A 23,071-nucleotide genomic window follows, 5' to 3' on the forward strand; every position below is an offset into this window, starting at 1 on the left:
CTTCCACAGAGACGCTTATGGACTCCACCACAGCTACGGCAGAGCTCGGCTGGACGGTCTACCCCGTGTCAGGGTCGAGTGATAATAGCGTAAGTGACATGATCTGCTTTCACTATGTTCTGCTCTTGATAATTGAGAGTCAATTAAATTATCATTTGCGTAATAATATGATTGCATGTAATTCTGGGACATTTTCGCTGTGACAAAGACGAGGTGTGCGACGGACCTCTTTTTTTTTTTGTTCGAGGTAAAAGTGCAGCTAATGTGTAAATTTGCTCAGTGCCCCATGATTATGTTATTTCTGTCTGTGTTTTGGTTTCTCACTCTGAGGTCAAAGATCAGGTAATGAGCCTGGCTGGTCCCCAGGGTGAGCTAAATCCCCAACATGTCCCCAAAAACTGGGAGAAAGAAACTCCTCCTGCAGAGATGGATAGAAGTCATTTGAATTTGAGAATGTGAATTTTTATTTTGGCCTGAAGACTCTGGGTTAGTCGACGTTTGAAGGAGAAAACATTCCACTATTAACACTATTAAAAACCATAATCGAATATTGCCGGAGTTCCACAATGACGCATACAGTTTCACCCACGCATTTGAATATTCACTAGGCTCCATTTTCTTTTGGGTTGCTCTTCACGTTTTGTGCGTTTTAACCTACTTGACACTTTCTGGGTCACGACAAACACAATACGAATGAACAATAATAAAGTTAAAGCTTAGTACGTGTGTTCATGTGCCAGGCTAGAAGTTATGTGTTGTAAGGTCCCCGTTGGTGTTTGATGCACAGTATTTCCACATGGTTTGCCAGGGAGTTGGTTCCTTTTAGCCACATGCAAGCCAGGCCCACTCAAAGCCAGCCAAAACCAGAGTCTCAGTCTCCTTCACTTTTTTTCCCTCCACCACAAGATTTAGACTCCTTAGAATGGGTCCAAAAGAGAGAAAAAATGTTGTAGACTTATTTGCTGGTGCATTTCAAAAAACCACTGCCGATTTTATTCAATTATTTATGCTTCTGTGGTTTGTATTAAAGATGGTTTGAATTATACTCCATCATGCTGTGTCTTTTTGCTCTAAAAAAGAAGCAAAAAAAAAAAAAATGGCAGCCTAGAGAGAGCTGGCCTTCAACAGTTCCATGATACAACTTCAAAGTTGCCCAGCAATTATTTAGGAGTGTTTTATCTCTCCCAACCTGAGGGCACGTCGTCTCCTCCCCGCTAATTCTTACAATCAATAGCAAAGCAAGAAGACGTCTGGTTTCCTTTTCTCTTTCCAGCTCTGGATCCAATCGGCACAGAGAGAGCTTACGCGCACATACCGACTCCAAACACAGTTTACATCACATCTTCCTTTCATCTTTGCAAAATATTTGATTCAGCAAAACAGTCACTCAGCCCATATTTCCTAATCAGATTCAATATTCATTGGAAACTTCAGACTAAAATGTTGAATGCTTACAGATACCCAGAGAGGTCATTTTGTGCAGTGAAAATGCCCACAAAATGCCAAAGTGGGGTGAAATTAAGGTCTAAACATCAAACTAAAAAGGCCTTTTGAGCTTTTCAAGAGTCATCTATGTCCCAGCAACATGTGCTGTACTGCCTGGCTCTGTGCTAGTTTTCTGTTCCGCATCAAATACCTCGACATTTGATTTCACTGAAAGGGTTATCTACTTCTGAATGCGTGCCCCGTCTGAAACCCTCCACGCGCAGTTATGATATACCCCTCTTTTGGAGTGTAATGAAATGCGAACAAGTCCCTAAGCCCCTGGATTTAGTCAGGTATAGGTTGGCCTTATCAGCGTGGGCACTGAAATTTTAAGATGATATGGCTGAGCTTGTCAAAAGCACAGTCCATTGGAAAGTGAAGAGTGAGAGCGATGGAGATAGCCTGTCCCTTATGGCCCAGGGCAACAGGTGTGGAAACAGAGCTCGCTGTCCCTCTCAGTATAACAGCAAGAGGTGCTTTACAGAAGCTATTGTCTTACACACATATATGCATGGTTTCATGGGCTTAGCCGGTGGATCAGTAACATCCAGCAGAGCGCCGCACCAGCAGTTGGCTTTCACTACTCTGTACAGCTTCATGAAATATATCCTAACTTGACATGCGATACTTTGTGACACAATTGAAATGCAAACAAGTAACAGTATGATAGTAAGTCAGAAATGTTATGGCAGTTGGTGTTATTCCGCTCTTGGCTTTTACTGCATATTTGAAGATCGCCTATGAAATTATTGTTGTAAGAAATTTCTTCGAGCGTAGCTATAAAACCAACTTCTTACGGATTCGTGTAGAACAATATTACAGTTCAGCTTCTGTAAATCATGTTTTATAACCCTCTCTTTGTATAGTCAGGCACTTCTTCCTTTTAATTATGCAAAATGACAGCCAGACTTATGTTGTCCCTGAGCCAGACAAGCCTGACATCTTCATTGTTTTTGATAGCAATGCAAAAAAAACACGGACAACCAATGTAATATTTACCCGACCAGAAATTTATCCCAGGGCAGTTTAGGAAGTTTGCTGTCTTCTGACTAACGTTCTCAAGTTCTGGCAATAAAACACACGTATCACATGCCCGATTCCACCCACATGGGGAATCTGATGCATTCAGTATAGCTGGCCTGTCATGTAGATCTGTGTCTCTGGGCAATGTTATGAAGACTTAACCCCAAGTGCACACATACACAGAGCGCACGATAGTGATAGAACAATATGCAAACATCTGGCACTGTTTCACAACTAATTTGAATTTCATTTTTGTATATATTTGCCAACAGAATACATTGGGAAAAAAAAAATAGCTATGCACATTGCATTTTTTTAAACAAACTTAAACTTGCGCAGCTCCTTTAACACCAACGTCTTTGTAAAGTTACCCCCAGATTTTGACCTGTTGAGAATCCGCTACGTGACATGGAGCTAATGTATAGCCGGGTAGCAGAGCAGGGTTAAGTGGTCAATGTTTTCCTCTCAAGTGGAGCTGAGAGACGTGTGAACATCAGGTCAGACCTCCTGCCCCCTCTCGCTCCTGCACTGAAGTCCTGACAGCGGCAGCCATTTAGAAATAGACTTATGGCCGCAGGGAGCACACAGAGCTGCTGTGGAAGGAAAACTGAGGTCTCCTGCATAGGCGGAGAACATAATGAGCTGGTGTGTGTGGGTTAAGTTATCATTATGGATGTGTCATAATATGCCGTACCAGGATATATCTAGTGTCACTTGGGGACACGCGGCACAGCGGAGTTTTGCAGGAAGACGACCTGCAGTGCATGTTGCAAAATGTTTTGAAACAAATCAGTTCCTTGTTATTTATCAAACATACTGAATATTGTATTAAAATTCCTTTGGAACAAGATTAAGGTTGTTTACATATAATTGTAGGCATGCGTGGCGGACCAACATGGTGTACCATTTTTCACTCTTTTCTCACTAGCAATTTGTTAGATGTATTTCATTGCATTGTACTCACAGAGATTTAAATTGACCACTAATTTGCGACTGATTTCCAATTAAAGGGAAATTATATTTTAGAAATTCTGCACAGAAATTTGCAAACATAATCCACATGTAACTTTGTGGAACTGGGGGTAAAAGACGGAATTGTTCTTCTAGTTTCACATGTTGTGCATTAGTAGTGGACAGTGGTAATTGGAGCTGACTGCAGCAGACAGTTCTACTTAAGTCTGTGTGTGTGTGAGTCTCTCCTCTCTATGAAGCCCGGTCTCCTGCAGGATTTGGCTCCCATGGACTCTCTTGTAGTAATTGAATGCAGAGAGTGGGTGTCATTTGTCCTCTGTCCCTCTAGGGAAGGTACTCTTGCTCTGACAGATTTCCCACAACTGCAAATGGGGCGACTGTGTCTTGAGAGTTTTCCACGGGGTCTCTCTCCCTGCTTTTGTGTGAATAATTTATTTACTTCTGTCAGTGATAGAGCGGTGATGTGTAATGTGGCCCTGGTATGTGAGGCTACTTCAGGTTAATTCAAATACTGAAATGACAAGACGTGATAAATACACGGTTCATGTCGTGTCAAAATAATGAAACCGTTAAATCTTCGAGTGTCCTGACAGAGCGTTCACACCGCTGCTTAGCTGATGTATCACTCTATGTTGACCGCTTGTGGGCTGTAGAACAGGCCTACTTGTGTTTGTACTGTGCAGCTAATAGCTTGAAGAAGTCGGTATTTATAAAAATCTTTATTGTTGCCATGTCATTGTCTATCTTAAAACAACCTACTTTTGATTAACAAAAGGGTCATAATAGAATATTAAAGTTCTAAAATAAATTTCAGGGTGCTATAATGGTTGCAGTCTTTTGTTTTGGGGTCTCGGTGAGTCAGTGAAATGGTTTAGAGTGTCTGTAAACGACCGTCAACAGCTCTCCCACTTCTGCTCGCCAGACAGACCTATTTATCAAAAATCTGACTGGCTGTTGACGACTTTTGTCCATGAAGAGTATGTTTGTGGCCACCTTTTTGCGGCCAACAAACTTAGTGACCTTCTGCAAGTGTTTTTGGTTGCACAGATGTACAGGAAATTGAAAATTCTGACAACTTGATTGTGTTGCTTGCTGTATGAATGCGTCCTAAGGTCCCAACACAGCAATATAACGGGTGACATATCTATAGCCATGTGTCTGCTTTGCGGACACTTGGCTGCTGATGCGTGCTAGACTGTCTGTGAAAGTGGATATCCTCCGACATGAGGCCAGTGTCAAGGTCTCCTACTCTGTTTTAAATTAGATTTTGTTTTGCATTGTTTTCAGTTTCAGTTAACGATTAGAAGTTGTTGATTTTATCTTTAGAGTTAGTGTGGCTGTTGTTAATCACCTTAAGACCCTAACTGTAATTAAGGGCTGTACAATAAAGCACGACTTATGTCTCCTTGAGCACTGAACACACTGAGCCCTTGTGTGCTTACTTACTTGACCAATTCGGAGTTAAATGTCAGTAGATGTAAATGTAAGATGGCAAAGTGCAAAGCAGCTCCTGCATAATGTGTGCTCACAGATAATGAGTCGCTACAAAGATGTCCGTGACGGACGGGACTTATCTTATCGTCCTGAATAGTGAATGTGACAAAAAGCTTTGGTCTTTCGTAGATGGTCTCTGTTGTAGAATTAGATCTAGTCTATAATTCAGCCTCGACAGTGCGTCCCGCTTGGCTTTATAGATAAAGCGCAGACCTGCTCTCATGGAGACATATGGATTGCAGGTCAGCTGAACTTTGCTGTCTCTCTCCTGGAGTGGCAGAGGAGATATTGATTCTGAACCTCAGTCTTAGTGAGTGTTACTGAAGTGTAGCACCTCATATAACACCATAAGAAGAGAGGAGCGGCTGAAATATAGTAGTCTCTATTAGCCCTGCCTTAGTCTAACCACCACAATCTATATTCACTTCAGATTTTCTATGCAGGGCATTTGTCTCTCAGTAGTCTCTCTCTAGCATGATATAAACTAAAGGCACATCAATTAGTGGACCAAGGCTGGTGTGAGAAAGTAGTTTTATTAACAAAGCAGTGATGCCCTGACAGTGGTTGAAACAGTTGAACATCAGTTTAACGGGCAGAATGATAAAGGTGCAGGATTTGTTTTGGGAACAGCACAAGGGTGGTTGCACATGACTGCATGATCTAACAGGCTTTGTCCAAACAGCAGGTGTGCACTCTTATCAGACTAACTCAGAGTACACTGTACTGTTCGTAAAAAATTCTTGGGAATAATGGCCTAGGCCATAAATGTAACAACTGACGTTTTGGCGTCATCCACGCAGCACTAAAACTCATGTGTCATGTGTTGTCATGTGTTGCTAATATATAACAATTACTGACGGCCTGATGACGGCATCAAATATCATATGCAGGTGTGTTCCTGGTGTTTGTTTTAGTACGCTTGGAATAATAGATAAGGTGACACCCAGCAGGTTAAACCAAACACAAAAAGTATTTGCCTGCACTATTCAACACAGGATTAGTAGACTCGGGACTCTGAAGAGAGAAATCGAAACATAAATCAGTGTCTGCCTGTTTGGAGCAAGTCACATTTAGTTTCACTCCATTGTGTTTTATTGTAAGAGTTTGTTTCTATGTGTGACTTTGCCTCAGAGGAACAGAGCACATCCAGTGTACCATGAAAACCCATTTGCTTGTTATTTACCTCAAAGTCTCACAATCTTAAGTCAAATAACTTCAAAAAAACAGCCAAAATATTTCACAAATGCAAAGTAGCTCTTAGTAATATTTGGAATATTGCCTTTGGTTATTAGGAAAATGTCTTTGATCATCTGGTCTTAAACATTTATTTTATAATAACACACTATTCAATGCACTCAGCCCCATGGCTGTTGATTTCCAAACTCGGAGAACAAGAAAAACAACTTTTTGCTAAATGTAACAGGATCTCAGCAGAATAAGATGGAGTTTTTTTGTTTCCATCATCATCTGAGAGCAGCTCATCCCCTCTAACTAATCCATCCTGACATCCACCACCAGGGTTACCTCCACCTTCTGTACTTAAAACACATGACCACCCTTTAACAGCACTCTCAGCAAAGAACCAAGGGAAAGAGCTGTGAAAATGAAGACGTTTCTTCTAATTTCACACTCTGCACTTGATCGTTAGGCTCTTATTATGCCCCATTTGCTTCCCTCCACTGGCTGTGATGAAAGCAGGGCAAAGAGGCCATGACAGGACAAAAAGGGGCCCTCCATCAAAACACATTTTGTTTGGGGTCTTTTTTAGCCTGGCTCAACCCTTCCCCCCACATCACTGCCAACACTTTCCCCTGCAGTTTCCCCTGTCCGCATCCCTCATTAGCAGTAACCCCCACCTGTCTCCACATTCATTTTGTTAAACTGCAATTGTCCAACGCTCTGTGCTCAGTGGAAGCGGACAGTCCACTCTTGTTTAATTGGCCCACAGCCTCTCCACAGCTCCTCAACAAGTGGGAGGGTCAGTGGCTGCTCATGACCTGGGGTGATGATGTCTGCTAGTACGGGCCAAAAGACACATTTATCCTTAAATGATACCTTCAAGAACCAGTAGCTTGCACAACCGTGTAGTCGTAATTGCTTTATTTGTTTGATTTTTGAGGCTACTAGCCAGTAATGCGGACCACACTGACTTAAATTTGGTGTGATGCAGCTGTAGAATAAACTTGCATCCACTTGTCGTCTTATATTCTTTATGATGTAATTTAAATTTACACAGCGAAACTGCAAACTGTTACTATCAAAATGTGTTGACTCTGATTTAAAACCCCTTTGGCAGTATTTTGTAAATGCACTTACGCTCGACACTGTTATTACTTTAAAATGTTTGGATAACACATCGTTTTAATGAAAATGTATTCTGTTCACTCTCATTATTAAGTTTTGTGTTATTTGTCTTTTCTGTTCAGTTCATTTTTTTTGTGATGGCTTGGGTTTGGGTCAAGCCAAGCCGTTGCACTTGCGGTGATTAATTGGGACATGGGAATTAAGATCTAACGTTGTCCTAATTAGTCAGAAAGTGTTTGATAGAAGGCCGGTTTGTAACAAGAGGGGTGACTTTCCTCTCCTAACCCGTCAAAATCTGTCCGAATCCTCACTAAGTGGGCACTAATTTGAGAAATTATATCAGCTGTGAAGTGAAGAGTGAAGGGGGAAGGTAGAGCGGTAGACGCAGTAGAGGGTGCAGCTGATGCAAAGTGGCTCTTGGGGGTTGAGAACAGGCTCCTTGGCTGAGACGTTGAGGTCAAGGTCATGACCTGCTCGTTGGTTAGAGCGCACGGCGTTTAAAGCTGGTTTGATCCATGGCCAAGGGGCAGGGAAACCGCAGAGGTTGCATCTGGAGTCTGTAGAGTCAGAGCGAGCTCTCAAATTGGTGTGCAGTGTGTGGACTTTGAAGTTGAACAGCATACCCAAAAAACCTGGAGTGACATTTGCTCCTCTAGTATTCTTTATATGATTACCTGTGTAATATGATTATGCCAGTTTAGTGTGACTTTGATTGTGGAAAATTCATGTCATGTATCCTCAGTGCTTCACCGTAGTGAAAGGAGCTTTCACGACAATGTCAATAACCCATTACGGTATGAGCTATGAATGTGTCCTATTAAGACACAATAAAAAAGTAGGACACACTATCACACAAACCAGAACCTCTAGGCTTTGTTAAAGCGACTTAATGTTACGTCTCCAGTTTCTTTTAAAGCTCTACAGAATGTGAACGGTTCCCTCTGTGAGAGGACAGAAAAGGAGAGGGTAAAGATCAAAGCTGTCTGCCTGTACAAAGTGGGGTTTATATGTTTTAGCTCCTAAATGAATAAAGAATGAATCTCATAATCAAATGAAAACATTTCAGCATTGATAGCAGGTACACATTTTGAAAAGCCAAACTAATTGATTCTCTAAGCCAAGCAGGGTCTGAAGTGACAAAATGCCACTCTCCCTTTACCTGGATTTACCTGCCAGACTAAGCTGTGGTACATATTGCCAGGAAACAGATGACAGCCAGTTCATACATCTGGTCCAAAAAAATTTCCTAAAATTGGAACTTAAATAATCACAGAGCAGCTGTTCTCATAGATTAAAAAAAGCACCTCCTTGATTTCTGAAAGTCATTTAACACATAAACCCCAAATGGTGAGAGCTAAATGGGTTGTTTCCCACAAAAAAAACCCAACTAAATTCTCTGTCTATTATTATAGTAAAATTACTTTATTTACCAGACAAAACAAACTGGAATAAAGGTCATACTAACCTGTAAGTGGCCTTGTTAGTGTACCAGCATTAGCTCAAGAAATGCTGGAAAAGCTGGTTCTCATTTGTTCCTTCTTAGACACATGTAATGCATTCATATAAACTGAGTTATTAGAGATATTTTGTTTCTTTCACCATGTAATCACTTTAATCAACATATTGCCTCAAGCTGCTTACTCCCAGTAATCAAAGTATAAAGTGTGCATGAAAACATTCTTGTCATTGCTGCAAAATAGGTATCAGTGGGGGTTTTACGAGTTTATATTAATGGGAAACATGCAGACCAGTGACTGCTTTAGAGTTGAATTGCACTTAATTGAATGAATCAGGTTAAGTGTGTCACTCAATTACCAATTACTTTCTTTGTTTCATAATGTAAGCTCACTGTTTGTGTCTGCCCCTATCCAACAGTGGGAGGAGGTGAGCGGTTATGATGAAAACATGAACACCATTCGGACGTACCAGGTCTGCAATGTGTTTGACAACAATCAGAACAACTGGGTACGGACAAAGTACATCAGACGTCGTGGTGCTCAGCGGATCCACGTGGAGATGAAGTTCTCCGTGAGGGACTGCAGTAGCATCCCCAACGTGCCGGGCTCCTGTAAAGAGACGTTTAACCTCTATTACTATGAGTCCGATGCTGACACAGCCACCAGATCCTCACCAGCGTGGATGGAGAACCCCTGGATCAAAGTTGACACCATTGCAGCAGACGAGAGCTTCTCCCAGGTGGACCTCGGGGGCAGAGTGATGAAGATCAACACTGAGGTTCGGAGCTTCGGCCCCGTGTCACGAAACGGCTTCTACCTGGCTTTCCAGGACTATGGCGGCTGCATGTCGCTCATCGCTGTTCGCGTCTTTTACCGGAAGTGCCCTCGCATCATCACTAACGGGGCGCTGTTCCAGGAGACGCTCTCCGGAGCTGAGAGCACCTCCCTGGTGGCTTCAAGAGGTGTTTGCATCCCGAATGCAGAGGAGGTGGATGTGCCCATTAAGCTGTACTGCAACGGAGATGGAGAATGGATGGTACCCATCGGACGCTGTATGTGCAAGGCTGGGAACGAGGCTGTGGAGAACGGGACTGTTTGTCGAGGTAAGTTTTGATCTCTTAAGGTTTTCATTAAATCCGCTAAGCCTTATGAATCACTCTGCCCTGCCATCTAATCCAAACACTTAAAGATACAGTTCATGCAGTGTTCGTGTCTCGTCGTGCACTCTTCATCGTAAGCTGTTCCAGGGATCTATTCATTCACAGCCAGTGATGTATGGTTATGTATTAAAAAACATGATGGAAGGTATACATAGATTATTCCCCTGAAGCCATCCATATTTCCATAAAAATATTTACAACAGAAACAGTGGTGAATATAGACATTCACATGGTAATGTTGGTTAGGATGTGTAAATATACTGCTGCCTTTTGAAGTGACTGCAGAATGTCTTCAGTTTTTTCTAAGCTGACATAAAAGAAAGGGAGTTGCTCGTCGCTGGCGTTTGGTCGCAAACCACAACAGCTTTGTCAGGGAACAAATAATTCATACCTTTCCTTCCTGTGAACCATATATCTACTATTAAACCTCCGGTCTATTGAATAAAGATTATAATCTTTTTGTCTATACTGCATGAAAAGAAAATGGCCCTTCACAGTGTGATTTTGTTAGCAGGCTATGTCTAGTGTCTTTCCTCCACATTTGAATGTTTTTTTTTTTCCCCCAGAATAAAAAGAATACAAAAATGTTTCAACCTCTCCCTACAGAGAATCACCTCTCTGTGCATATTTAACTAAAGTCATGCTCGACAGAAATTCGAAGAAAATAAGAACAACAATTTTCAATCTGTAAAATTTCTGTGCTGACCTTTTGTTGGTAGAATGCCTCCTTCCATCCACGAGGACAAAGAGGATATTTTTCAAAATTGCCTGCATTTTCCTATCAATTGGAATCCCTCACAGGCAAATTGATTTGGCTTTTGAAAACATCGATGTGCCCAACATTTACCTGTGCCATGCCCTATCCACGCTCTGGCAGGTGGTATTTGGTCAACGTGCTTAGAGATCTTGATCATTTGAAGCGGCATGACAGTGTGTAGCCTGCAGACTGGAGTCGTGCTGCTCCAAGCCAGCACAACAAACCACCCACCTGCGTTTTAGATCGGTGTGTTGCTGCCTCTCTTATGTGCGCCTGTAATTACAACACGTCCCCCCAGTGTCTGTGTGCTGGGAGGGGGAATCGTGATGGGTGCTGCCTCACAAACACTGCCAGCCAGGCCCGTTCAATGACTACTAATGAGGACAGGCACCAGCTCCTCCGTAAGGAATACAGGCCAATAAGAGACGCATGAAGATAGCTGCTCTGCTGTAGCAAGCTACTCTGAATCCGCATCCCCACATAATTACACAAATCTGCTTGTTTTTTGCCCTACATGTAATTCACCGCAAGTGGTGGATTGGAACATCTCAGGGGTGTCCTCAGTCATGGTATTTTTTTGTGCTAAACGGGATTATACAATTAAATGCTGCCAGTTCAACAGGGAAAGCATGTTGATTCATGCATATCCTTTCACCGCTGGGCCTGAGACTTTTTGACTGAAAGAAATGGAGCATTCCACCTTCCATTTCTGTCCACCCTGCTATTTACTCCTATTTACCTGCGGTACACTGGCTTTGTTACCCAAGGTCCACTAGTAGAAAAGCTCTCCTCTTCACCACTGCAGCAGTGATAGTTATAAATTCAAGCACTGCAGGACTCATAAACGCACTAAAAGTGACCCTGACAGAAGCATATGTACGTGTATGCAGCCATTTTTATGTGATTTTGACAGATCTCTCCGTCACTTGGTCTTCCCTGATCATGTGATGCACTGACTGAATATTAAAGCATCATGAAAATAATGTATTATTTGAGAGTGCAGCTGTGGAACGCAGCAAAACGCTACACACGGAAATATAGATGGATTTTATGGCTCCATACAATACTCATGAGCGTCCACAACAGGGGAAGTGTGTATTTGACTAAGAAAGAAAATAAAACCATTAAAGTTAAAAAGGATATTGTTCTGTGGTCCCTCCGTTGTTCAGAAGCTTTTTTTGATGGAAGGTTGCCACCAGTTGGTCTGCTCGCCAGTCATCTTCCTAAACACTGAAAGGCGATATCAGTGCTTGAAACTGTGGTCAGTTACAGCCTTTCAACTGCCAGAAGTTGGATAATGAATTGATCTATGAAAGATGCGCCTTTGCCTGCTCATATTATGGGGTAATGAATTGATTTGTGAGAGGTGCCCTCCAAGGGTTTGTCAGATATCCTCTTTCATAGCTAGATTACGGAGCCACAGAGACAGCATAAAGCAGCCAAGATGAAAGAGACTATTTGTACTGTAATATTAATAACGCAACCAATGCTTTGTTCCAACATCTCCGCAACTAAACGTGTAATTACACTTGTAACAATTAAATCCTTGGCCGGGATCCCGGTAAATAATTATGCTGTCATGAAATTTGTCAAAATATTGACAGTAGAAGGGGGCGCTCACATCAAATTGCTGAAGCCTTTCTCCCTGCGATTGTCTTACAAGTGAGATTATGTTTCCTTTTTAAGAAGTGCTGGGAGTGAAGGAACCACACCAGGGCTTTTCAGCAGAGATGGCCCTGAAAAGAGAGATCCTACTTTCCCTCAGAGTCTTGAGGCGATGGTGCACCACAGAGACACACGAGGTCCTGTTTGCCCTCACTGTTCACTCCAGAATGAAAAGTATTCTCTTCAGCGGGTACAATGGGAGCCATGTTCAAGGGTGGAATTGCAAACTCCCTTAACAATGCCCATGTGTGTTTTTCACTGCAATCTGATCATCTAACCCCATGCTATTGTGAGTTCAAGGGTCTCGACTGTGGGAGCGTGGCTCGCGTTATAGAGCACTGAAGATTCAGATGGATACAATCTGTCGCAGTGAAACTGACAGCTTGACGCATGGTATGGTTATGTTTTTGTCAGTGGCTGTGCGTGGGGAGGAAAAGAAAAGCAATGTAAAACAAGCAGTATAGTTTGTGTGTGGCCCCGTGGCCCAGATTTGTAGGGAGAAGAGTCAACACATCATAGGGCAGCATGACAGTGAATAACAGTGTGCTACTGTTATATATGCTGCATGCTCTTCCACTTACGCACGGTGGAAACAATGGCGATGCACTTATGATCTACGACAGTCCATAATTCTAATGCATAGTGGATCTGTTTAAAAATAACCGCATCCTCACCTCACCTGCACGTTACACTACAGTCTCACAGAGATGCACATCTCACATATACGTCATAATGGACATAGCACATTCTACTGCACATGCACGACAGGCCCCACGGCGAGTCAGTAAGTCACATGAATGATAAGCATTTTTAGGTCACAGTGTGGAGGATTTGGCACAACACCAGCGCCTCTTTTAACGTCAGTCTCTTGTTGAGGGCTGCAACAGCAGTGAATAGCAGCTTCTTGGAAGTGAGGTTCCTGCAGTTGCACCCAGAGCAATTAGATTAAGCAGGAAAGGCTTCAGTAATTCTTCAGTCAAATGCGGTTGCAGATAAAGAGAGTTAGGAGGATCGAGTGCAAAGGTAGGTGCTGGGCAGGCATGATTGGATAGACACGATTGTATGGAAAAGAGGAGGGGGAGGAGGCGAAGGCAGGAAATGAGTTCCCCTAACCCACTGTCAGAATCCCAATTATTGCAGTCTCTTCGTCTGGAGAGGGTTTAAGGGTGGAAATCAGCGTAGCACAGACAAATCCACGCCGCTGCCTTTATTTCCCTGGGTGCCACTGTCTTTAATGGCAGCTCTAATTGACTAACAGCTCACGTGGGGAACAGCCACGCTGATGACTGGATGACTGTCCTCTGCGCTGGAACAAGACACAGAGCAAAACAAAACAAACACACCCCCTCAAGGCTTTTGCTGCATTGTGCATTGTGTAAGATGAAGGAAGGTTTGCATTGGGTTGCAGTAACAGAGAGAGAGGGGGGGGGCAGAGTGGGAGAAAATAAGAAAAAGAGAGAGTGAGACCAAAATGTCAACAGTCTGCCTACACAGTAGACATTCGCTCAATGTTATGTTAAAGTAAAAACCACACTCACTCTCTTAGAGCGATGGCTGCTTCGGCTGCTGTTGGTAGCCGTTTACTTAAGCATGAGGAATACAAATTAGCGCCTGAACAGATGTTCATTGCGGCAACATTTGTCTGTTAAATAGCATCATAGACATCATGACATAATTTCTGCAACAGAGGCAATATCACTTAATTTCCATTATGGATCTTTTCATGTAGAAACGATAACCCAATAACGGCTCTGTGATTTGTGTTTGATAGAGGTAGCCTCTTTGGTCTGTACACATTGCAGGATGTTGTAACAGCAGGAGGTGAACAGACAAGCTCTAAGACATGTCATTCTGTCCACAGAGGCCCCAGGGAACATTCAGGAGCCTTTATCCCCCCACCCCCCCACTGTGATGGGATTTCAGTATGGCCAGGTGCTTTTTTTCCACTGTCCACCAGTCTTCTGTTTTTCTCTGCACTCTGCACACATCCATGCAGCAGAAAAGAGTGAAAAAACAAACCCAAAAGAAAAAGAGCGGGGGAGCCTCTAATGAGAGGAAGGGAAGAGCCTAATGAGAGAAAAGCTAAAACACACATACAGCCCTTCTAATTTATTGTACATTACAGTATAGTGAGTACACACAAACTCATGTACTCACATACAGGAACCCTTTGTACCCACACACATCCACTTCATCATCCTCATTTTCACAGCGCATCCATCATATGCGGATGTGATAACGTGACCTGTGATCCCTGCGAATCTCCCTGAACTCAAAGATCACGGCCTGTTAAGCCCGTAAACGTTTTCCACATGTTTTTGCACATGTCGGGCTCTGCACCATATGCCCCCCCATCACACTCCTCATTATCCCCCACCATCTTTTGCATTTCAAATTCAGACAGCATGACTTCGTATAATCCCGGTACCTCTTTTCTTTTTTAATACATCATTGGTCATCTCGTCAAATATAGAATCTTCCTGCGGGTCTGTTTCTTGCTTGTAACACCTATCCCTGTCTCACCCTGAGCCCCAAAATAGCAGACAGCCTGGTGACCACAGACAGTTTTCTGGTGTTTCTCCAAGAGAGCAAATCTTTGTGACAACCCTGAGACCTTATGGTTTTGTTCGTGATAAATTCACCTTGCACAGGCCGCCGTGACAGTGAGGAAATGAGAGCTGTGCAGTATATAGAGACCCTTCCATATGTTCCACTCTTTTCTCATCAGGGACAAGGCCGCGGCTTTATCAAAACATCCCCGCTTGCTCTCTCTCAGATGTCCTCGACTCGTGTGCTGTGAGAGTATTCGAGTTGCTCTCTCGGCTAAGAGAGACTGATGGATCGAGCATCTGTCTGGATAAAAGATGAGAAACAATCGGTCTCACTGTTAAAGACAGGAATCCCTCCCGAGTATCAGTGACCTTGTTTTCCACTGATGTATTAGAACTCGGTCAACATTGAGAGAAAATTGTGGCGTCTTGTGTTGTACGCCGTTGACCTACATTAGAGCTATTCTAAAAGTGAGAGTGGAGAGGAAGCTTATCCATTCCTGACATTGGTGGGATGTGCCACGTGTACTCTGCGGCCGTTGCATCCAAGAGATGAGCACAGTTGTTCACACACAGTTAACCCCTTGGTCACTCACTGAGAAGCTGAAAGGCTTGAGTCTAAATTCTGCTTCACACCGGATGGTCATTCAATCTCATATAGCATTGTGCTATTGCAGCATAAGATACTCCTCACATATAGGTGCCTATTACTGTTGTGGCATGAATATGTGCCCCTCAAGGCTGAATAGAAATGACAAAAACATCTGTTAGTTATATAATTTACCAGCTATTCGTTGTGTTGCTGCTCAGTTCATTTGAATAATTTGACAATTGGTTCGTTTGAGAAGAACTTGGACGACAGCAACTTATGTAAGTATATGACTGCAGTCTGCAGTGGCCCTCACTTTGACTTAGCCTTAGTACAGTAAAGCAGAGAGAAGGCGTTTCATCCCCCATGGAGAAGACTCTCCAGAAGTATAATGGATTCTAAAATAAGTAACATCACCCACCAACAAAGATCTCTCTCCCGTTAAACTTCAGTTGATTAAAGATTAAACGGCTGCATGAGTGAGGCAGAGAAATGGGAGGGTAGAGAAAGATCAGAATGGAAAAGGCAACTGGGGAAGAGAAATATTAACAAAGACATGAAGACGCATGAGGAAGAGCTCGGTGTTCTTTCTCTTCTTCTCGTCTTATCTGTGTTATATGCCTCACCGTCCATCAACACATGGCATTAATAACCGTGAGGGATCATCTCCTCCACCTAAAAGGAAGTCATCACGGGGAGAGAGAATATTAATGCCATAAACTTCCTAACCCCAGCATTTTGAGATTCTGATGTTTTGACTTCAACTGAGGGATCACTTACTCTCTACAGTGAAGATTTCTTGATACAGCTCCTTTCAAAACACATTATATAATTTCAGAAAAGTGTGTTTGTCAACCTAAAAATAAGGCTGCTTTCAGTTCCTGGAAATAAGCATTTTTGGTGCACATTATGAATGTGGTCTATGAGAAAGGCCCTTTTCTCTGCTTACAAATACAACATGACATATACAGGATATACAGTTAAGAGATGTAAATTCAAAGTCTCTGTTGCCGGACACAGTAAGGTCCACTTACTGACCATGAGTCAGCATGCACTTTAAATCTCTCGGCTGTCGATATATCTGTCCCTCAGTGTCATTAAGATAAATTCCTGTGCATTTAATTACTTGGCAGTCAAAATGATTTAGATTCAGAAAGTACACCCTGCTGTTCTCAAAGGAAAACAAAAAGGCTGTGTTCAATTAACAACTAATTCCAGTGCCTGAGACCAAATAAGAAAAACCAACAAACAGAAAGTATCCTTGGATTCGAGGGCAATATCTCTGTTAACCTCAGTGAATCCCTATGAGGTGAGCGTGTCCACACAAGCTTTATCTGCCCACAGTGTTTGAGCAAAATCAACAACCAAATCAAGCAGTTTATATTGAGATTTATTTTACTTTGGGATTTAATTCCAAAATGTTTAGAAATCCACTGGCTAATGTCAACCCAAAAGTTGGACTGGCAAAGCAAATGTCTCTGTCATCATCCTCCGCGGGAGGTTTCCAAGTGGTGTTTGAGTTTGAAATTGAACACATGCTTCTAAAGCTGCGTCAGTGTAAAGTTAAGCTCTCCCCTGTTGAGAGCCACTGGGCAGGATTCTACTTTGTTTTCTTTGCCAGTGTGTTCCTGACTTCCAGGTGACATATGCAGGGGAATATTTTAATTTTTTTTTGTTCAATAGAAATCGTGTTTATGCCATTCACCATATGTAATGTCATATGAGAAATGCCGTCACACTCACTTCAAACCACAAATGAATGTGAGTAGACAGCATTTAGATCGCAGTGAGATCTTGAGCAGCTCAAAAGAAGTCCTAAACGATATTATAGTCTATTTAAAGAGACTGGTGTCCATGTTCACTAGTTTAGTTCAGTCTGTTAGCATGCAAACTTTTGCTAATTAGCTGATGAAAATGGTAGTAGATCTAAAAAAAATAATGCTAAAGATAGTTATCACTGCTATTACAAAATAAAGACAAAAAACAAGTCTTTGGTTGACAAAAAGTTTTTTTTGTCTTGTTTCCCACTTTGCAGCACAATTCAAGTTGCATGCGAGCCCAAAGAAGCTGAGCTCCTATAAGAAGGGGTCCGAACTCCCATAAAAGTCGTAAAATCATACATTTGTGGGGATTGCTTATACCAACAGCCATTATTATAATTGCAAATAATGCATTTTTCAATGTAATGCATATTATTGACATTAACAAGAAGCATGTTTTCAGAACAGTGCATTCATATTCAGTATGGCTGCACTTACCACGAAGGATACAGCCGTTGCAAGTAGCGGGCTGTCGTGTGAGCCCCGAATGTTAGTTATATTTAAGACCCCCGCAAAGCTCAGATTAGAACTCAAACTCTGGTTAGCAATATTTAATGAGCTCACTGTCAACTTTTGCTTGTTTATCACAATACTCAATTAAGACTGTAATTGTGCAGGATGAGCGTACTTGATGCTGGGCAGGAAAACAATCTTGGCTCCCGTGGCCTGGTTTAATTGTTGAAGCCTGGTTGAGGGGGATGGTGTTCCGTTGCTGCGGGGGACAGCTCGGCTTTGTAAATGGACTACTTACAGAATTTTCTGAATGTTAAAACTTTTTACTTTCCCTTGGGCAGCTGCTAAGCAAATAAATTACTCAATATAATGAGCTGTTCCACTCTCCTGTGGAATTCCCAAGCTTTCGGCTGAAAGGTACGGTTCGACACGCTTTTTCAAATTCTTATTACTCTTGTAAAGAACTGGGTTCATGTAAAGGGTACAGTTTTTTTTTTTTTTCATACCCACGCTTTGGAAGATGAAAGGCGTAGCACAATCCGCCAAGCTAATCCTTATCTAGTCAGTTAGAATATTCCTACCAGTGCATTATCGTATGTACTAGTGGGTTCAGGGTGAGAAAATGTCCACCTCCCCCTGCTCCTCTCTTCCACCTCTATGTCTTTGCCTTGTGATTAGTGCTTTTTTCCCACAGTTTATATTGTAAAGCCTTTAGGGATTCTTTGTCTGTAATGAATTTATATGGAGAAGGAGGAGGTGAGACTGTAAACAACGAGCTAATAAGAAGCCCGCTCTGTTTTGCTTTGTGTCGAAAAATAACAATCGCTTCCTGTGCACATCACAGCACGGGTTGAAGTACAGTGCTGGGATATCATAATGTTTTTATGTCCCTGTCATGCTCGAAAATTAGACAGTAATTACTGCGTCATTTCTTTTTATGAAACTGAGGTATATTCTTTCAATTCTGTGTAATTTTAGACCCCACAAGTGTCTGGTAATTCTAGACACCGTTAAATTTACTGTGTGCTTTGTAAAATGAGACTGTCTCTGTGAATTCAGAATGGTCACTAGCAAAAGTAGAATGATTTCCAGGAGGAGACTTTGCTGATGCACCTACTTTACCTGAAACATTGATCAGATTTCCATTGCTGGTAAATTGCTGCAGTTATCGAACTCAGAACTTTTTATGATTCTTTATTCAAGTCCAGCATTTCAAACTATAATTCACCTCTATGTAATTGGTTTTAAGTATTGACGTAAAAAAAACAACAAAATATGAGCTACTTTAGGTCAGGATTTGATTTCCTATTTTCTGAAAACATGGACTCCCTGCACTGCAAAACAATGTAGATGAAATGTATATGACTCATAGAGAGACAGAGTGCACAAAGAAGGTGAAACCTTGAGACCAACAGCCTCACCATAAGAATCACGTACCCAACTCCTCCGGACCGGACATTAACCACCCGCCAGTGTTTACTACAAATCCAGGATTGGCCTCGCGGCATTTTGATGTCTGGGGAAATGCCCGCTTCGTGCTGGGACCAGTGTTCTGGTTTATTGTGGCCATCTCAAGGCTGTGTGGTCTCTACAGAGTTATTTTGGCGGTTTCGGTGGGGAAGAGATCAGCGCGTTTTCATGTGTGGGGTGTTTTCATTCCACCCCGCCAACCGACTCTGTATGGCACACACAGTCTCAGTCTCGACACACACCAGGGCCACCGCTGCCTTCCCTCCGTGTACGGGCATCTCCTCTCCGTGAAGCAACAGGCTTAAAGAACTGTCTGGAATACATTAGTCACGGTTATTAATGAGGTTGTTTTGATTCTCCTCTCCCCTTGTCTTAGCTTTTTTTCCACGGTACATGACGATGCTGGGTATTTTGGCTGAAACAAAAAGACAAACCTCGTCCGCTCACAGGGAGACAGATATAGTTAACATGAGACAGAGAACTGGCGAGACAGAGGGAGAGACTTAGAGGAAGAGATCATGGCACCGTGCAGACATATACTATGTCTCTCTTAACCACACTACATGATGTTATGCACTTGGCAGAGGATTAGATTCATCTCCCCTTACAGTATGATATGAACTGGCCCAGTTTAGGGTTGTCAGTGGCACGTGTCACTTAAAATTATTGATTTTGTTTGTCAGTGCAGAAGTAGTGTATGACTCTGTTTTTGATAGATTTTAGAAAACGGTGGGATATGAATTTCAAGAGTTGAGGCAAACGTGCGACAGGAAATGGACTAGTTGCTCATTACTGGGGAAAATACATCAGAGAACTTAAATAGAAAAGCGAATCCAGAATAACATTACTCTCGTCAACTCTCGGGTAATTTATTTGTGCAGACTGCTCTGATATTGAGGTTTATCTAAAGATGAGACACAAAAACCTCTCTTCTCCACTGTGTCAATCCTTTAACCATTATCATCGAATCACTTAGAATAACAATTGAATGGAGGATATTTGAGATAACATTGTCTCAATGTAGCACCTTGAAGGGTAATGTTGTGACATTGACACTGAGCAGAATGTGACATTTTCAGCCACCATGAGGGAGATCTCGACTCTCAGCAGAGAGAAGCCCTCACTAGAGGAGACATTTTGGAGCCATCTGCATCTAAAATAAGCAGGCCCCACTCAAGCACAGAGCTGATTCGTTGATGTCTCTCCTTCCTTGTTCAGCCTTGATAACTCCTCCTTGCGACCTTCTTACTAAATATAGCAATTCACGTATTGATTTGGGGACGCGGTGCATTCGCAGCATGCCTGCACCATAATGACCTATTTCAACAGATTGCTTGTAGTTAAGTAGTTTTTTTTTGTGTGTGCTCTTTGTCTCGAGGCTGCGGGAGGAAGACGAGACAGCCACAGGTTCTGAGCAGAGGCAGACACAACATATCTTGGGTTTGTCGCATGTGCCAATAAACCATCATATGCTCATGATGGCCTCCTGTCAACACGTGTACACATGTATCTTCTATGCAGGAAGCCTGTACGAGTGCATATTAAAGCACTGATTTAATGGCATTTTTATCACAGCGTTAAATTTTGTGTTTGCTCTCAAGGCCGTCAGGAGACATTTTATCTCAACACAGTGCAAAAGTGTGAGATTACGAGAATCAGCTGGGCCTGCAAGCAGCGTGATTAAGTACGGATCATTCACAGTGTTGTACCTCACTGCTATTAAAGTGTGGCAATGGGGAATAGGGCCAATGAAAGCTTGGCAAAAGATGGCTTAAATTCCATCTGTGTCTACACACCATGCCAGCAGGCAGGCTTCCCATTACAGAATGACTGGCTATGATTGAAATCATGGCTCTAATGTGCTTCGTTATCTGTCAGTATAGTGTTGCAAGAGAGGTGGGCATCAATAGGATCACTGTTGTGCTATTCAAGGGAGCTGAGATCCAGTAATGCTGCCACTGTTTTTATCAAAACAGTCGAGTGACACTTCTAAACACCTCGCTATTTATTGTTTTGCCCTTTGAAATAATACAGCTGCTACGTCAAAGGCGTGCAGCAATCTGTCTGGTATTGTCAGTTAATGCAAATATGCAAAAGGAAACTATGTATTAGATGCAGTATTTCCTCAATTTCAAAAGAACAATCTTTCATTTAAAACTCATTTATCGGCACTCTCTCCCATGCTCATTTAAGGATTTTGACCTCAATGGAGGTAATTTATCCAGAAGACTTTCTACGGTGGCATTGTCATTCAGCTGGGAGATTCTTATCAGCCACATCACAAAACCCCTGAGAACACAAGTCCTTCCTCCCTCTTTACCCATTCACCGACCTTCCAGGCACTGCCACAATCAGGCCTTTGTGGGCTCCGCTTGTCTGTCATCTCCCTGGTTCTGTTGATATGGGCCTCGTGCTGAGAGCGTGGTCTCCTCATACATTGCACTAAGCGCTGGCTAATTGAGCTTGTCAAGCCAGAACCTGTTAGTGTGCTGATAAGAAGGTATTTGACCTGTAAGGAGGCCCCTGCTGGTGCTCGGCAGAACGTATTCAGTATAGGTCTTGTATCCAAAAAAGCATGGCAGCCAAAGGGAAGACCCTAAAAAAAAAAATATATATATATATATACTTTGACAGTGAACAAGGAGTGTTGATGCTAATCAAGCATGCAGACACCGTATTGATAGTAAATGTGAGGTAAGGATATTCAGATTCTTATCATGCCAGTTAGATCGAACATTAAGTCCGATACACTTTGTTGATGCAGTCTGAGGAAAAGAACCCATAAAAATCACCATGCAGGACAGCAAGTAGGACTTTCCTTATTCTTTAATCAATTGCTCATGCCTCTGGTTAAGGGCCTTGGCAAAGGTCCACAAATCAAAGGTCTTGGACAGATGCCCTCCCCGTTTCCTCATCACACTTCCATGCAACGAAGCAAGACTAACCGTGTCTGTGCCCCTCTTGCCAGACCTACTGAAACAGTTTATGCACATAATTTTCCCCTATTTGTTTTAATCTGTTTGGAACGGGAGATGATCAGGGTTTTAGACACCTGAACCTTTCAAGACTACACAAATGTTAAATGCTACACAAATGTACTCGAGTCCCTTCTTAAAATCCACACCTATCTGGTATTACAGTCAGGTTAAAACACGTGTAACGATTTTTTTTGCACATGGCATTTCATCCACGTCTGCTATGGATGGGGATTTTAGTCTGAGTGCAACTGACATGACCCCCACTAGCCTCCCTGGGATAATCCTGCTGCCTCCAGGAACCCAAGACTAATCTGCCAGTCTCCGTTTCGCAGGCCCTCAGTCATTCCAAACTGCCTCAACTTTTGCAGTACCTTCACTAGCATCACTAACACCATGGCCACAATACTGGATTTGGGCCCTGATTTGTGTGTTTACCATATAGGCGACTGTATATCTATCTATCTGCCCTCTTCTGTTGGAAGTTGTTAGTTTATATAAAGGGCCCAAACAGATGGAGTCTTGATGACTCATGTGACTGCCAGCTTATGAGTAAATACAGTAGCTATCCCCAGAAGGTAGAGGCATCTACTCAACCATTATATTTTTACAATGACCTTTTCAGCACCTCAGTATTAACGTCAAAGATGATATGTGCCGGCCTGTATGGATATGTCAGATATGCAGAAGTGGAATGTGCCGAGCTGTGCCAAGGGGAGAGCTATGCCTTCAGGCTAGGTGGGTTGCATTAAGGTGATATATATGTGTGTGTGTGTGACATGACTCGTGAATTTCAGTCATATGACTAATTCTGTCTAACTGAGAATGATTGACACATAGGCCTCACCGGAGACTCTCCATCTCCATGTAATGAGTGTGAATCTAAAACCCCATCCAT

General features: G+C 42.5%; 1 protein-coding gene across 1 annotated transcript in view; it reads left to right on the forward strand.

The window, feature by feature from the left end:
• The window catches only part of ephb2b (eph receptor B2b), a 114,591-nt gene that overhangs the window by 45,790 nt on the left and 45,730 nt on the right, over nucleotides 1-23,071 (forward strand). Inside the window, exons 2-3 of the mRNA XM_070849149.1 lie at nucleotides 10-89; nucleotides 9,154-9,838. Of these exons, the coding sequence (XP_070705250.1) occupies nucleotides 10-89; nucleotides 9,154-9,838 (765 nt within the window). The remainder of the gene's footprint in view (nucleotides 1-9; nucleotides 90-9,153; nucleotides 9,839-23,071) is intronic.

This window comes from Pempheris klunzingeri, chromosome 2 (assembly GCF_042242105.1).
Source record: "Pempheris klunzingeri isolate RE-2024b chromosome 2, fPemKlu1.hap1, whole genome shotgun sequence".
NCBI lineage: Eukaryota > Metazoa > Chordata > Actinopteri > Acropomatiformes > Pempheridae > Pempheris > Pempheris klunzingeri.